This window comes from Camelus ferus, chromosome 21 (assembly GCF_009834535.1).
Source record: "Camelus ferus isolate YT-003-E chromosome 21, BCGSAC_Cfer_1.0, whole genome shotgun sequence".
Classification (NCBI taxonomy): Eukaryota; Metazoa; Chordata; class Mammalia; order Artiodactyla; family Camelidae; genus Camelus; species Camelus ferus.
This window is the reverse complement of record NC_045716.1, coordinates 3,761,142-3,776,458: the sequence shown is the minus strand read 5'-3', so window position 1 is coordinate 3,776,458 and position 15,317 is coordinate 3,761,142. Positions and strand designations below refer to the sequence as shown.

Genomic DNA, 15,317 nt, shown 5'->3' with positions numbered 1-15,317 from the left:
AAGAGGAGCTGTGCTTGTCAGTGGGCTGTGTGATTTTTGTTACTGTGATAAGTGTGCTTATTTGCAAGAAACATGGTGGTAAGTGTACTCAATTTGCTTATTATTCCTCAGGCCTATTATTATTGTGCCATCATAGAGGATGTGATACTGCGCTTTGCTTGGACTATCCAAATCTCAATTACCTCCACGACTTTGTTGCCTCATGCTGGGGACATCATTTCTACTGTCTTTGCTCCCCTTGAGGTTTTCCGGTAAGCAAACTACTCAAAAGTTTATCAGAAATTCTTTTTACCTAAAAAGTTGCTCAATACTTACAAATAGTATTTACTAAAACTTACACTTGAGAAGCTTGAATTTTCCAACTTTTCTCAAACTTCTCATCAGCCTCAGACTTGGAAAATCCTGCTTGAAGGACCAAGAGATTAACTCTTACAAAGTTAAAATAACTTCTGATGCTTAGAATATTTTTTTAGAATTGGGTTTCATTGGAAGATTCATTAAGTGGAAATAGGGGGGTAAAAAGTCTTAGAACAGAAATTAGAATTAAAATCTTTTGAGAATCATTTTTTGCAAATTAGCAGCCTGAGTTATTCAGCCCAAACTTCTCAGTGGAAACAGTGAGAATGTCAGATAAAATGTTTTTAAAATCTTCCTAGAAACATCAGTGATCTGACAAGATAGCCCAAACTCTAAGTAAAAGCAGGTACCCCAAGATAAGCAGAACACTAAAGCCAGTTTTATACTAAAGAAATTTGCCAAATCTAGAGACTTTGAGATTCATTTGTGATAGCCAGTTAAAATTTATATGCACCTAGTAACATACCTTGAAAATATGTGAAGGAAAAGTTGACATTGCTAAAAAGTAGATGAATTTATAATTTTAGAGGAATATTTTAACATGCTTTTCTTAGTAGTAAACAAGTAGTCAGTTAACCAACTTGACCTATTTGACATGTCGCAGACTGCCCACAACAGCTGCTCGATACAAATACTTTTAAATTCATGTAGAACACTTACCAAAATTAACCATATGCTGGGCTATAAAGGAGGTGTTAACAAGTTTCAGAGGATTAAAATCACAAAAAGATATCTGAAAATTCCCAGATGTTTAGAAATTAAGCAGCACATGTCTAAATAGCCCATGAGTTGAGGTTGAAATTGCAATGGAAATTTTAAAATATTTTGAATAGAATTAAATTGAAAATATGACAGAAGAAAACGTGAATGTAGCTAAAGCCATGCTTAAAGAGACATAGTCTTAAGTGTATATATTAGAAGAGTATACAGCTCAAGAAAGTTTTTGAAAAGTAAATAGCAAGTCAAGCCCAAAAGAAAGTAGAAGGAAATATAAAAAATAGAAATTAATGGAATAGAAAACAGACACATAATAGAGAAAATTAAAAGTGAAATTTAGTTCTTTTAAAAGACTAATGAAATTGATTAAATGTCTAAACTGTACTAATCAAGCAAAAAAGGAAAGAAGACACAAATTACAAATATCAAAAATCCTAAGGATGTTTTTTAAAAGAGTAAGACAATATTATGAGCAACTTTGTTCCAATAAATTTAAATTTTTTAATGAAATGAACAAATTCCTTGAAAAGCACAATTTACCAAAACCAGTAAAGAAGAAATAAAAAATCTGATAGGCTTATATCTATTAAAGAAATTAAATCCATATTTAAAATCCTTCCCACAAAGAAAACTGCAGCCCTAAGGAATTCTTCCACATTTATGAAGAGGAAATATTACCAGTTTTACACAAAACTCTTCTAGGGAAACAAGGCAATAAAGGAATACTTCATGGTTCATTTTGTGCATCCAGCATAACTTTGATGTCTGAACCTACAAGGACATTCCTAGGAAGTCCAATCTGTCTCATGTACAAAGTTGCAAAAATCCTGAACAAAATATTAGCTAATGAACCCAACAATATATAAAAAGGATAATACATCACAATCAAGTTATGTTCATTCTCGTAATGTAAGATGTAATATTCAGAAATCATTTAACATTTAAAAATCAATCTGTGTAACTTAGGACAGCAATGAATAAAGGGGAAAACAACCCTCAACATATGTAGAAAATGCCATTGAGAAAAGTCAATACCTGTTTATGAAAAACATTGACTACAAAAACATAAACAAGATCATATTTAAGGGTAGAACACCGTAAGCTCTCCTTTGAGATCAGGAATGAGATAAGTATGCCTGCTGTCACTGCTTCTTATTTAACATCATACTGCAAGTATCGCCAGTGCAGTGAAGGAGGATAAGGATGAGGATTGGAAAGAAAGAAATTATAACTATTCATTGATGGCATGATTGCATATGCAGAAAATTCAAAAGAATTTACAAAGAGCTATTAAAATGAATGTAGCTGTGTTCCTGAATATAAGGTTGATATGGGGGGGAGGGTATAACCCAGAGGTAGAGTGAATGCTTAGCATGCAGAAGGTTCTGGGTTCAATCCCCAGTACCTCGATTAAGAAATAAATAAATAAATATAAAATATATATTAGGTTGATATAAATTAATATTCTAAAAAAGTCACAAACAACTAGAAAATGAATTTTTTTAATGTACCATTTTGAATAGCATTGAAATATATCACATACCTAAAGGAATAAATTTAATGAAAGATAATATGTGTGTGAAAGTTGACAAGCCAGTTCTATAATTTATATGGAAACAGTAAGGGTCAAGAACAGCCATGACTGTCCTGAAAAGAACAAAGTTAAAGGGCTTATACTCTCAGATATCAAAACCTATTCTATAACTACCGTAGTTAAGGCAGTCTGGTATTGGTGAAAGAACAGGCAGGTCGTCCACTGGAACAGAACAGGGAGTCCAAAAACAGATCCACACATGCACTGACACTGCCTGATTTATGACAAGGTGTCTAGACAGCAGTGAATAGAAAGAGATTCTTTAGTAAATGATAATTGAGTCAACTGAATATCCATTTGGGAAAAAAATTAATCTCAACTTCTCCTGCATGGTGTACACAAAATCAGTTCCAGGTGGATTGCAGAGCTAAATATGAAAGGTACATCAATATACTGTCTAGAAGACAACATAGAAGGGGGCCATAAAGGCAGCTTTGGGTGTATGGTCATTTTTTATTTCTTGCTTCTGGGTAGTAAATAACACAGAGTGATCACTTTGTAATAGTTAATCAAACTGCACACTTAACAATCCACACACTTTTATATATCTATGTTGTGCTTTAGATAAAATGCTTATTTAAAAAAAAAAAAAAAAACAGCAGCCCCAAAGAAAGGATTGTTTTCAAAGAAATGGCCATAAGACTGAGGGATGACTTCTCAGCAGCATCAGTGAAAGCCAGAAGTCCTTAAAATGGTGTCCTCAGTGTGCTGAAAGAAAATAACTGCCTACCTAGAACTCTGCCCAGTGAAAGTATGTCACAAATGAAGATGAAATAAAGAAATTTTCAGACAGATACGTAGCATTCTTCTGAGTCAGGATGGGCACATTTATCAGGATGGCCTGATAAGATAAGACTGAATCTGGAAACAGTGCCCTTGTTGCCATCAGAGATCTCTCCAAACTACCAGCCCCCCTTCCCTTCTTCACTTTCCCTGATGTCTGGGTCCAGGACCTGAAATTCTACGTCACTATCAACACCTCCCCTCACCCATTTCTTTCCCTTTCATGTGTGCTGCTTTATAAATTAAAAAAAAAAAAAAATTTCTCGTTAAAAAAAAGGAGCTCAATTACTCTTTAATTTTTGATTTTTTCCTTTTAAAAAATTATTTGCTTAATTGTAGAAGATGTTCTATCACCCATTTAAAGCAAAAGCAAAAACCTCCTTTGAGTCTTTTTGCTCCAACTACTGCCCATTTTTCTGCTCTCCTTTGTAGCAAAACTCTAAGAGATGTGCTTGATGCCTCTGCTCCCTCACTCCTCCCCCATTCTTTATTTAATTCACCTCAAGTCTTTTCTCCCAATACTCAAACTAAACTCCTTTTGTTAATAATAAGTAATGTAATGCAGCAGCACACACGAATGCGTTGCCTGCTGTGTACCCGGCACTTCTGAGCCCTTTACGTGTGTTAACTTATTGAATCCTCACGACGCTTGTGAGGTAGGTACTGTTACTGTCTCATTTTACTGATAAAGTGTAGGTTAAATAAATCATCCAAGGTTATCACATCTGGTAAGTGGTGGAGCCATGATTTGAATCTACAAGTCTCCCAGAATCTGTGCTCTTAGACCAGGCTGCCTCTTTATCCTCTTAATCTAAATCCAGTGTTTTTAGTTCGCTGCACTGATTTTACTTTAGCTCTCAACAAAGCACTTTCTTCACTTGATTTGTCAGAAACGACACTCTTCTGTCTCACTGTCTCTTCCTTCTCAACTCCTCTGCTGGTTCTTGTTCTTCCTCTTCCCAAATTGTAAGTGGTGGAGTGCTCCAGGGTTTAGTCCTCCTAACTCTTCTCTCCTCCACTTACATTATTCCTAAGCCCATGCCTCGAAATACTGTTCGAATGCTGTCGCCAGTCCTAGACTCTCCTTTGAACTGCAGGCTCATGTCTGTCTGGCTACTGAATTTTCCTCTTGTTTATCTAATGGCTCTGGCCTAATAGGAACAACCTAGATCCTTGGGAAATGGTGTCACCATTCACTGAGAACAGAAACCTGAGGCCGCTCACTTCCCATGTCAGTAAGTCCTGTCGGCTCCATCTTCGTACATCCCTGTCTGTCTGCTTCTCATCACCTCTGTTACCCCTCCTGAATCTAAGTCTCCATCATCTCTGTCCTGGATTACTGCAGCAGCCTCTCTAATTGGTCTTCCTTCAGCTGTTCTTGTCTTCATTTGATCTGTTCTTACTGCAGCAGGTAGAATCATCTTTTTAAAACAAATCACCAGCTCAGAACTCTCCTTGTTTTCCATCACACTTGAAATCGAAACTCTTTCCTCTGGCTTATAAGGCCCTCTGTGGATCAGGGCCATTTCTACCCCTCCCTCTTCGTCTTCTGCTGTTTTAACCCTCCTGTTACTGGCCCCACTGGCCTTCTTGCTGTTGTTTCAACACACCAAAGTTGTTTCCAGCTGGGGGCCTTTTGTACTAGCTGTTTCCGCTGCCTAGGACACTCTTCCTCACGATTTTACATGACTCACTCCCTTGCATCACTCAGGTTTCTGTTAAAGGCCGTCTCTTCAGAGAAGTGCGCTTCATCTCCTTGTCCTGTTTTATTTTCTTCAGAGCACTTTTAACCGTTAGCTGTTTACTTGCTTATTACCTGTCTCTGCCAGTAGAAATTACACCTATGCAGTCAGAGGTGTTGTGTGTCTCATTCAGTGCTTCTTCCTGACATATTGCCGGGACTCAGTAAATATTTGCTCAATAAAGCAAAGGAATGAGTGCTCTGAAACTGCATTCCATGGGCCCCTTCCCTTTGCCTGTTCCATTCTTGTCCCCTTCCCCCCCCACACCATGCCGTCTTTTTCTATTTTATTTTAATATTCTAGCCCTTAGTTCCTTCTTTTCTTTCTATGAGTAGAAACTTGAGACATTGAGATATCACTTGGGTGATAGTAGTAGTATGTTCAAATTTTTTAAGTAATTTGCCCATTCTACCCCATTTTGCTAAGGCGATTTGTGTGGAACTTCTTCCGCCTGGAGAACGAACACCTGAATAACTGTGGTGAGTTCCGTGCTGTGCGGGACATCTCTGTGGCCCCTCTGAACGCAGACGATCAGACACTCCTGGAGCAGATGATGGACCAGGAGGACGGGGTGCGGAACCGCCAGAAGAACCGGCCATGGAAGTACAGCCAGAGCATCTCCCTGCGCCGGCCTCGCCTCGCCTCTCAGTATGTACAGCACCCCCTTCTGCGAGACAGCTTCGCTTCAGGATTTAGTACTGGTAACAGTTAAGCTAGGAAGCCACCAGGCTGAACCAAATGAAATTGTCAGCATTCAGCCATTTTTCACCTGCAAAACCAGCAATAACAGCAGCTTCATATGTTCCAACCTATAGACTGTCTTAGTGAACACAGAGTAAGATGTCATTAACATGCCAATTAATGCATTAATTAAAGCCTATTAATTTGGCGTTAAAAGTACACTGGGGAAGGATTGTTGGAGAATAATTTACTTGACTCTACAGTATGTTTTGCATAAAGATCATTTTTCAAGTTATAAACTTTAAGAATCCTGGTTCTGCCACTTGCCATCTGTGTAACTTTGGCCAAATCACTTAATTTCACTTTATTACCCCTCATGTATAAATTGGGATTAACATGTTCCCTGCTCATAGGACTAAATTTATGATGTGGGATTTAGACATCTCTTCACAGGAAAAGCTCAAGAAGTATAGGCTATTATTATTTTTACTTTCTTACTAAATACCTACAACAGTGTTTTTATCAGTCATTGACTTTGTATGTTCCTAAAGTAACAATAAATGTAGGGTATACTGTGGCTGCCTTTGAAATTTAGAGGTGGTAGATATCACAGTGGATTAAAATGAAGCAGGAGACTTAAGACAAGCATGAGCAGTTTTCTGAAGGAAAAGGGAGTGCTGGAATAGGGTAGAGACACATTAAAGACATGAAGGTGGAAATGAGGGGCAGAAAGAAAGGCCATGTGACTAGAAGTATAGTAAAAAAAATTTAGCTGAATAGATAAAGTATGATTGTAAAAGGCTGAAAAGTGCAAGCTTGATCTTGTAGGCAGGAGTCAGAGAATTGTTTCGTAGAATGACATTATGAAAGTAGTATTTTCATAAGTTCTGGTGACTCTGTGCAAGTATATTGGGAAAGGGAAGACTGAAGGCCAGAAGGTCAGCTAAAAGGCCACTGCGGTTTCCTTAAGTACGGAGCATAGAGGGCTTGAATTAGGGTGAATACAACAGGACTGAAAACAAATGTACGGAGACGTTTTAAAGGCAGTTAAAAAAAAAATAGGAGGTGGTAATAACCCACAGGGGAGCAGAATAGAAATTGCCTGAGCTTAGGATAGAATGTAGAAGTTCTCTGAAGAGGAGAAGGTAGAGAAAAGAAAAGCAGAGCAAGGAACTGAGTCTTAGGGGACAAACACAGACAAGAGAAAAAGAACAAACAAATGGGGCGGGAAAGGAATGGTGAGGGAAGTCGGTAGGAAGAACATCAAAACAAAGCATAATACCATTATAGCAGGAAGCAGAGTTTGGAGAAGCAGGAGGAGGGGTGTGGAGGCTGGTGGCATCAAAAAGTAAGTGCCACAGATGGCGGGGATAGGCGATCCTCTCATTGAGCTCCTAAGTATGAAAGTCTGATCCTTGTTAGGTACCAGCAGAGGGCAATCTAAACATACACTCTTTCTCCTTCAGAAACAGGGACGCTCTTTGGCAATAGACTTTTATGTTCAGTTTCAGGTGTTCAGTGGAAAAATACTGGGGTACTAGATTGCCACCAGAGGAAGACATTTAGAACAATGGATAGAGCAGGGGGTCTGAAATAAGAAGGTCTGAGGTTGAGTACTGCCTGTGTGACTCATGCAGCCTTCAGCACATCCTTAACCTTTTGAATGTCAGTTTCCACTAATAATACCTACTTCACCTCATCAGGCTCAGGAGTTGCAGGATATTTTAACACTATCTAATTGCATTTTTCATCCAGTGCAGGAATCTCTTCTGCAGCATCCTGAATAGTCATCGCGTAGATTGACAGGCGTCAGTGATAGTGAAGTTTATACGAAGCACCTGATTTTATAGCTGGGTAGTTATCGTGGCAGATAGCTTATGTTGGCCTGAAATACGCTTCACTGTGACTTCAACCAGTTGATCCTGGTTGGACTTTCCAACAGAATTTAATTTCCCCCCTCTTCTATATCATACTTTGCCAACTGTTGGAAGACAAGTGTCCTGTCTCTCCTTAGGTCTTAGCTGCTGGCTAACTCTTCTGGGTTTTCATGTGTACCTCAAATGACATTTCTGTCATCTTCATCATCATTCTTCATATTTGTTTAATGCTTTACTGATGCTTTTTATATCCATTTTCTTACCTGATACTCGTACTATCTCCAGGAGGTGAAAGTAGTATTGTGTGAAATAGGTGTTTACAGAGGTGGAAATTGGCTCTCAAAGAGGTTAAAGTGATACATCATAAAATCAGAGTCCCTCCATTGCATGTGACCTGCTATTGTTCTTGCTTTCGTCCTCTGGTTGCAATCTGGTTTCTTAGTGTTTTTCCAGTAATGCCTGAAATTGAATATGGAACTCCAGGAATAGTCCATCTGGCACAGTGTATAGTGCCCGTTCCTGGTTAGGATGTATTTTTAACGGGAGTAGGATGGGAAGTGTACCCAATACTTCGGATGTGTCTGTATTTTAGTAATGGACTGTTTTGTGGTTTTTTTTCCCCTCTTACTACTAGATCCAAGGCTCGTGACACTAAGGTATTGATAGAAGACACAGATGACGAAGCTAACACTTGAATCCTCTGAAGTCTAGACTAACATCCTGGGTTTTCCTACTCTACAATTCTTTTCTCGACCAACGCAACCTCTAGAACCTTTCCAGCTGAAAACAGGAGAAGACATATAACACATTTTCCGAGCTCTTCCAGATCGGATCCTATGGACTCCAAACAAGCTCACTGTGTTTCTTTTCTTTTCTTCTGGTTTAATTTTCATTTTCTATTTTTAAAATAAATATTTACTTCATTTTGCCAATCAGAGGACATTTTAAGGAACAAAAACATAGTATCTTTTGGATTGTTTACAATCACAAGGACACAGATACCTATCGGGAAGAAGAACAGGCATTGCAAGGACCTCTGACGGGACGGTACCGAGATACCTCGGCTTCCGCTTGGCCCGGTTTTGACTGGTTGAAACCGGACATTGGTTTTTAAATTTTTTGTCAGTTTATGTGGAGAATTTTTTCCTTTCCTTCATACCCAGCGCAAAAGCACTGGCTGCACTTGCAGGGAAAGTGCAACTTAGAGCAGTACCTTCATTCACGAAGCTACTTTTTAATTTGATGTAACTTTTCTTATTTTGGGGAGGGTTGCTGGGTGGGTGGGAAATATGATGTATTTGTTACATATAGTTTTCGCATTATTTATGAACTTAACCATAAAAGAATGATACAACTCCTGTACAACGAAGGTAATAACAGTGAAAGAAGACAGGGGAAACCAGTGCTGGACAGCATGTACGAGGGTTTGGTCCGCAGTACCTCTTCCATGAGACAACTTGCATCAGTTTGACTTTTTCTTTCCTTTTAATTTTAAGCCAAAGTTTTATTCCTGGTTTTTTAAGTTGCTGCTGCTTTAGAATCCTGAGCATGTCTTTCATAACAAAGCATTCACACACTTCCACATAACTGGTTGAAAATTATTTAATAGGTCTGATACTTTTTTTTTAAGAAACAGAAGTGGAATACATTTGCCCATATTCCAGCCATAACAACTGAAGTCATGCCTTACGAAGCTTCAGCAGTAGGGTAACTGAAGTGCAGCCTTTACTGACTCTGAATTAGAAGACACGGCTATTGCAGAGACTCTCCGCACCCTCACCGGATAGTTTTTGTTCTAGGCTTAGTTACTTTGGCCAGAATTCGATCAAAGTAAAAGTCAGTCTTGGGGAAACCGTGCTTTTGAGAGCATCGATCAAACTGTCCTTCCTGTTTCACATCATATTGATAAAACAGACCTTGGCAGCCATTTCTCCCAGAAGTTTTAAAGGATGAACATTGGATTTTGTGCCCTCCTATGATAGAAAAACTGCTTTTAAAATTTGGGGGGCCTCAGCTTGGTTCTACACAAGAAGTATATTACTTAGAAAGTGCAGACTGTCATGGTGTGTGGACAGTGCTCATTTTCACTTCTTTGATTTCTTTCCTGTTTCCTCAGTTATCCACATAAGCCCCAAAACCGTAAGGGATTTTACTTTCTTAAATGTGGTTGGCATTAAATTTAGCATTTTCACTTGCTTAGTCTTAAAACCATACTGTTATTACCCCTTAATATGCCCCTCTCGTCATCAGCTCTTCTCCCGCCTTCCACAAGTCTGCTTGTCCCTGTCGTAATTCCCGTAAATTGAAGTTACTGTTACTTACTACCGAACTTCCATCAACTGACAAATAGTTTTTTAAAGGAATTTCTTTCACCTTTATTCTGACAAGCTTCCAAAATGTGTTCCCTCCCTGAATTGGGATTTTTTTTTCCCTGAAAAATCATACAACTTTGTGGCCTTTATTGCTTTTTTGTTTTGCCAAGCACATTCCTTGGCCTGAAACTGAAAATGAGAAGTTTAATTATTTGGGTTTTTTTTTTTTTGTTAGTTTAAATAAATTGAATCATTTATAGTAATCAGTGGTGACAGTTTGGTGACCCTTAACAGGTTAAAGGTTGCATTATTTATACTTGGGATTTTTTTTCCAACCTGTTTTTGTACTTTAAAACTATGGGGGAGTATCACTGGTCTGTCAGGAAATAGCAGTAATTATTACTGAGTTACCTAGATCAGTCCAGTGGACCAGTCATTCCTTGTACAAATAAAATTGGTGGTACTAATGTGTATCCAGAGCAATTTGAATTGTCAACTTCATTCTCTATTAGTAAACCTATATAATGACACATGTAAAAGCTGACAGTTGACTTCTGATATTTGAACTCCAAAGGGTTTTTACTGCAGTGTATCCTATGACCAATTAGGTCTTTCTTCAACTGTCACAATTCTAGGCCCTAATCAGTATTATTTTTTTGCAGTGTTAGAATGTGTTCTTTTCCTGATGTTTGTGCTGTTGGCATCGTCTGTTCAAGAATGATAAGACTTATGTAACTTTCAGCTTACTATGACAGACGCTCAGATATGTATTTAAACCCAGCAGCTTTATGTTCCTCCTAAAGCTGTAAAAAGAGGGCTATTCCTCCTCAAGAGGGAACAGTTTGGTAGACAGAATATATATTTAATTTTTTTTCCTCCAAAAAAAGGCTATGGGCATTTTTCTCTCCTAACTCTTATATGCCCAGCAGTTATGAATTCTGTGTTGTACCTAAAATTTTATTGGAGCTTCCTGTACACTGAAACTCTCAATAGGACTCTTAGGAAATGAATATCAAAGAGTCATTTTAAAGTAGCGGCAATCTAACCAAAGGTAAAACTTCGTCTGATTTTAGTTTTAGAAATTCTAGTTTTATTTTATTTGAGAATCACTCAATTTATGATATCAGTAGAAATACTCCCCAAATGAATGAAAAGGGAGTATAAATAAAATAATAAAATTCCTTTTTCATTTTACGATACATAGTATGGGAAGCATTGATGTGTGTAGAGAAGGTAAAAGACAAAAGGAGTGTACTTTCTATGCACAAATATGCACCTATTATTAAGGCTACTTATACGGCTAAAATGGAATAATCCAAGCTTCCACATCACACAGAGAGACAGTAACATGATCGCATAGAAAGTCACCGTTACTGACGTTGTGAGTTATTTGTAAGATTGGAAAGAAGGTGAAAATCCATGTGTGGCTTTCTTTTCCAGCATCAGCCATTTTTCTCCTTAAAAAAGCTGCTTGACTTCAGGTACAGAAGCAGTGACATGAGGGGAGAATGTCAGTCACCTCGGCAGTAACCGATGTGGACCCTTAAAGACGGAAAGTGGGGCCCCGCCCCTGGGATCTGTGACATCCCAATATTCTCAACACGACAGTTCTAAGATTTTAACTGAGATTTTATTAGAAGTAACGTGTTGGTATATGGTATCCTTCCACGTGGTTTGACCAAAGTACTAGAGGTAACTAGAGAAAGCAGTTTGTCCTTTCCTAACAGGTGAACTAAGGCAAGTGGAGAGTAGACTAAAGTAGCCCTTCACTGAGACACACAGGCATCAGATGAGCAGACACTGAGTCGAAGAAAAATGAAATAATGGTGGGGACAGCAGAGAAGAGCAAGAGCACGTTGGGCCGTGGCAGCAGAAGCAGGGCAGTGGGGAAGGGATGTGAGCTCCAGGATGGAGGCGGTGATGGCTGGCTGGCTCTCCTGTCAGTGGCTGTATTGCTGCCAGAGACCTGCCTTTACCTTCCTGCCATGTTTCTCCACTGCTTTGCATTATTCAGAATGCAAAGTTCTTTGAGTTCTTTTCACGCAAGTGCAGGTTTCTTAGCAATGACTAGAAAAATTGTTTAGCTGAAGGAAGATAATTTAGAAAATAACTATCCATGGTATTATTTTATTCAAAAACCTAGGATTCTCTCAAGTGATTGCACTTTATTTGGTAAACAAACTTCAGATTATTGTTTTCTGAAATCGTTTGCATGAAATTTGTGTAGCTATCCCAAAAAAAAACAAGTACTTCTTTCTATACAACATACTGTAATTTTTAAAATTAAGATAGCTTCTCGATTGAAAAAAATTATGTTGAATCTATGGCTTTCTCAACTATAAAATCACCATACTTTTGTCAAATCTTAATTTTTTTTTTAAAGCCAATAACAGATAAGATCTATAGTCACTAGATTTGGACAGTGAAAGTTCTAATAGAATACCAGGAAAAGGTAATGAAAAATAAATTTATCAGCTTAATTCATTTTCTTTTATGATGCATCTACATTTTCTTTCTTTCTTTTGATGATTAGCCGAAGCAAGGAAAGGCAAAGATTTTGTAAGTTAAACACACATACGTTTTTTCATTTCAGGTATCAATCTTGATAGTAAATCTTAAAAGCTAACTTTCTGCATTGTGTTTTCAGTCTGTACAATGTCAGAGCACAGTGGTAATGTGGGAAAGAACTGATTATATTAGAGCATAAGAAATTTGTGCTAGTCAGCACTACAAACTAATAATTTAACCAGCATTAAGCCGCACTCACCAAATATGAAAAAGTAAAAGCAGATTTTGTTAGATTTGGAAGAGCTTAATTTAAGCAGCATGGGAAGTTTGCCTGGGAATGGAGAGGAGCCTGCTAATCGGTATGGCTCAGGATGCCTTTCTTGTATGAACTGGCAAAACTCTGATAATCACTGAGCTGCCCCTTACAAACAACCTTCGGAATGTGTTTGCATACTTGCTGTGGAAGAGGGAGTCAGAGGGACAAGATGAGAGTTTCCCCTGAAGTGAAGCATATCATACTGATTTTCATCTAAAGTATGTTTCCTTATAGCAGACCTTTGGTTTATTTTATTATTAAATCAAAGCCACCTTCAGTTTGTTGTTTTTTTTTTATGGTGCCATCAACCTAAGGACAATCAAATAACCAATTGTTTGCCTTGGATTCTGTGTGTCTGCTAATGACAGTCTCATCTTGTGTACCTTCAGACCCGTTACTTGACTGAACTTCCACCGTATTACCTTAGTTCTTCCTGTGCCCTTTCCTCTGTACCACCGCAAATCAGAGGAAGGACTTACTACCGGAAAGATGCGGACTTCTAAGAAGGAGCAAGGATTCCATCTCACTATCGCTTTATCATTCTCTGAAGCCCCTTCCCACACTTCCCCCGTTGTCCTAGCAACACCAGCGCGGTGGGGATAGTGAGAAAGAGCGTGGGGAATCCCGAGTCACTGATCATGACATTGATATTCTTTTGAACTGTGAAGTGAAACTGTGAGCCAGTCACATTTGCAAAGAGAGCAGAACTCTTCAGCTCTGCCACATTGTGAAGATTCATTTCTTGCTGTTTTTCCGGATTAGCACAGATGCTTGTATCCGTGAAGAGTATTTAGAAGGGCAATAGGGTGTAAAATGTACGTGTCTTTTTGAACCCTCTCCCTCTACTCATGTTTCCTTCACCCCCCACCACACTGTGTTGGTCAAATGATAAGATTCTCTGAAACCCTGAGCTATAGTTGTCAGAAGTAACTATGGAACGTGATAGTCCCTGTGGGTGCCTCTTTCCCTTCTTTTCCTCACTTGCTTGCTTTCTTACTCTCTCCACTCTGGTAAATGGAAAAGGTGACGTCAGAGAATTGACGCTTGCTTGGACTCATGTTGTATCTGTGACTATGCTATTAGCTGTCTCCTCTTTCCTTCTTACATGGGTAGAATTCTTACGAAGTGTGGATTTCCCTTCTTGATAAGTAGGTTAAATGCACAATGTGGTACTGTTTTATAGTTTCTAGATGGTTGTATAAAGCAAAAAGTTAATGTGGTTATGTGTTTTTAAAAGAAAATAAGTGATTGGTTACAAAACTCTGTCCTTTTTTTTCATTATTACAAGCTCTCTCTGTTTTCCAACGGTTTGCTGACTCCTTTGTCGCTGGCGAATGGTTTCTGTGACTGTGTGTTTTTTTCTCTGGGTTTCTTGGATCCTGAACATGATTCCTCTTAGGACTAGCTTGTATAAGGATTTAGAGCAAACAGACCTCAAGGGTGAGCATTTTTTAAACTCTTACTAAATTAAAAAATAATCTTAAATGGCCTCTTTTCTTTAGGTAATGCATGAAGTGTGTATCTAAAGCAATGAGGTTGATGCAACAGGTTTTTTGTTTATTTTAAACTTAAACAAAGAATCTCAAATAGTAGGTGAAATGATCTGTTCAGCTGAGACAGAGCAGGACACCGGTTACGACTACATACCCACACCCTGTGTGGGAACAGAGAACTTTCTGTGCAAGTTCCTGGAGTGGTTACTACTCCTTCTATCCGTCCAGGAAAAATTATAAAATTAAGTGACCCTGGGATGCATAGACTCAAATAGAAAGAGAAAAGATATTTTATTGATTAAAGCTTAAAAGCCTTTTCATTTTATTTTAACATCACAAGTGCTATTCTTACCGTATTTCTGTCTGGGCTAAACCAGAACATGACAACGTGCAGTTCCCAGGTTAAAGTCAAGATACGCTGTGAATATACATGAGTCTCATGTACTCAACACCCCTTTCTATAATCTCGTGATAATATACATGCTCAACATTTGCATGCCTATATGCATATAAATATACTATAGTTTTACATTTTCCAAACGTCTAGCATCTCAGGTACATGGGTTAGCAAGTCATCTCAGTCTGCAGATGAAGAGACAAAGAGCTGGAGCGGCTGGGTGTGCGATCCCAGGTGACTGGAGGCCACTGTCATCCGTCTTAGACTCAGCCAGAATCCTTGGACTCTGCTTAGTGACCTTCATATGGACAATTTTGATTAGATTTTTTCTTAGTTTATGAGAATAACTATGATTAATTGTGCACTTTATGATTCACTTCTTTTTCTACTTTCTCACCTTTTCCCTAAAGGAATTGAGGAATTTTTGAATTTTTAAAAAACCAATTTAGTGAGTTTCCTGAGTTCCTATCATGTGCTAGGTGTTACTTTAATACGTAGTTTCAGTTGAAGTTGGTTTCACTATTAGAGTTTTATAGAGAC

At 38.3% G+C, this 15,317-nt stretch overlaps 1 protein-coding gene across 1 annotated transcript in view; it reads left to right on the top strand.

The window, feature by feature from the left end:
• The window catches only part of XPR1 (xenotropic and polytropic retrovirus receptor 1), a 163,215-nt gene extending 150,051 nt beyond the window's left edge, over positions 1-13,164 (top strand). Inside the window, exons 13-15 of the mRNA XM_032463604.1 lie at positions 112-251; positions 5,620-5,841; positions 8,386-13,164. Coding sequence (XP_032319495.1) covers positions 112-251; positions 5,620-5,841; positions 8,386-8,446 — 423 coding nt within the window. The 3' untranslated portion in view covers positions 8,447-13,164. The remainder of the gene's footprint in view (positions 1-111; positions 252-5,619; positions 5,842-8,385) is intronic.
• Positions 13,165-15,317: the final 2,153 nt, after the last annotated feature.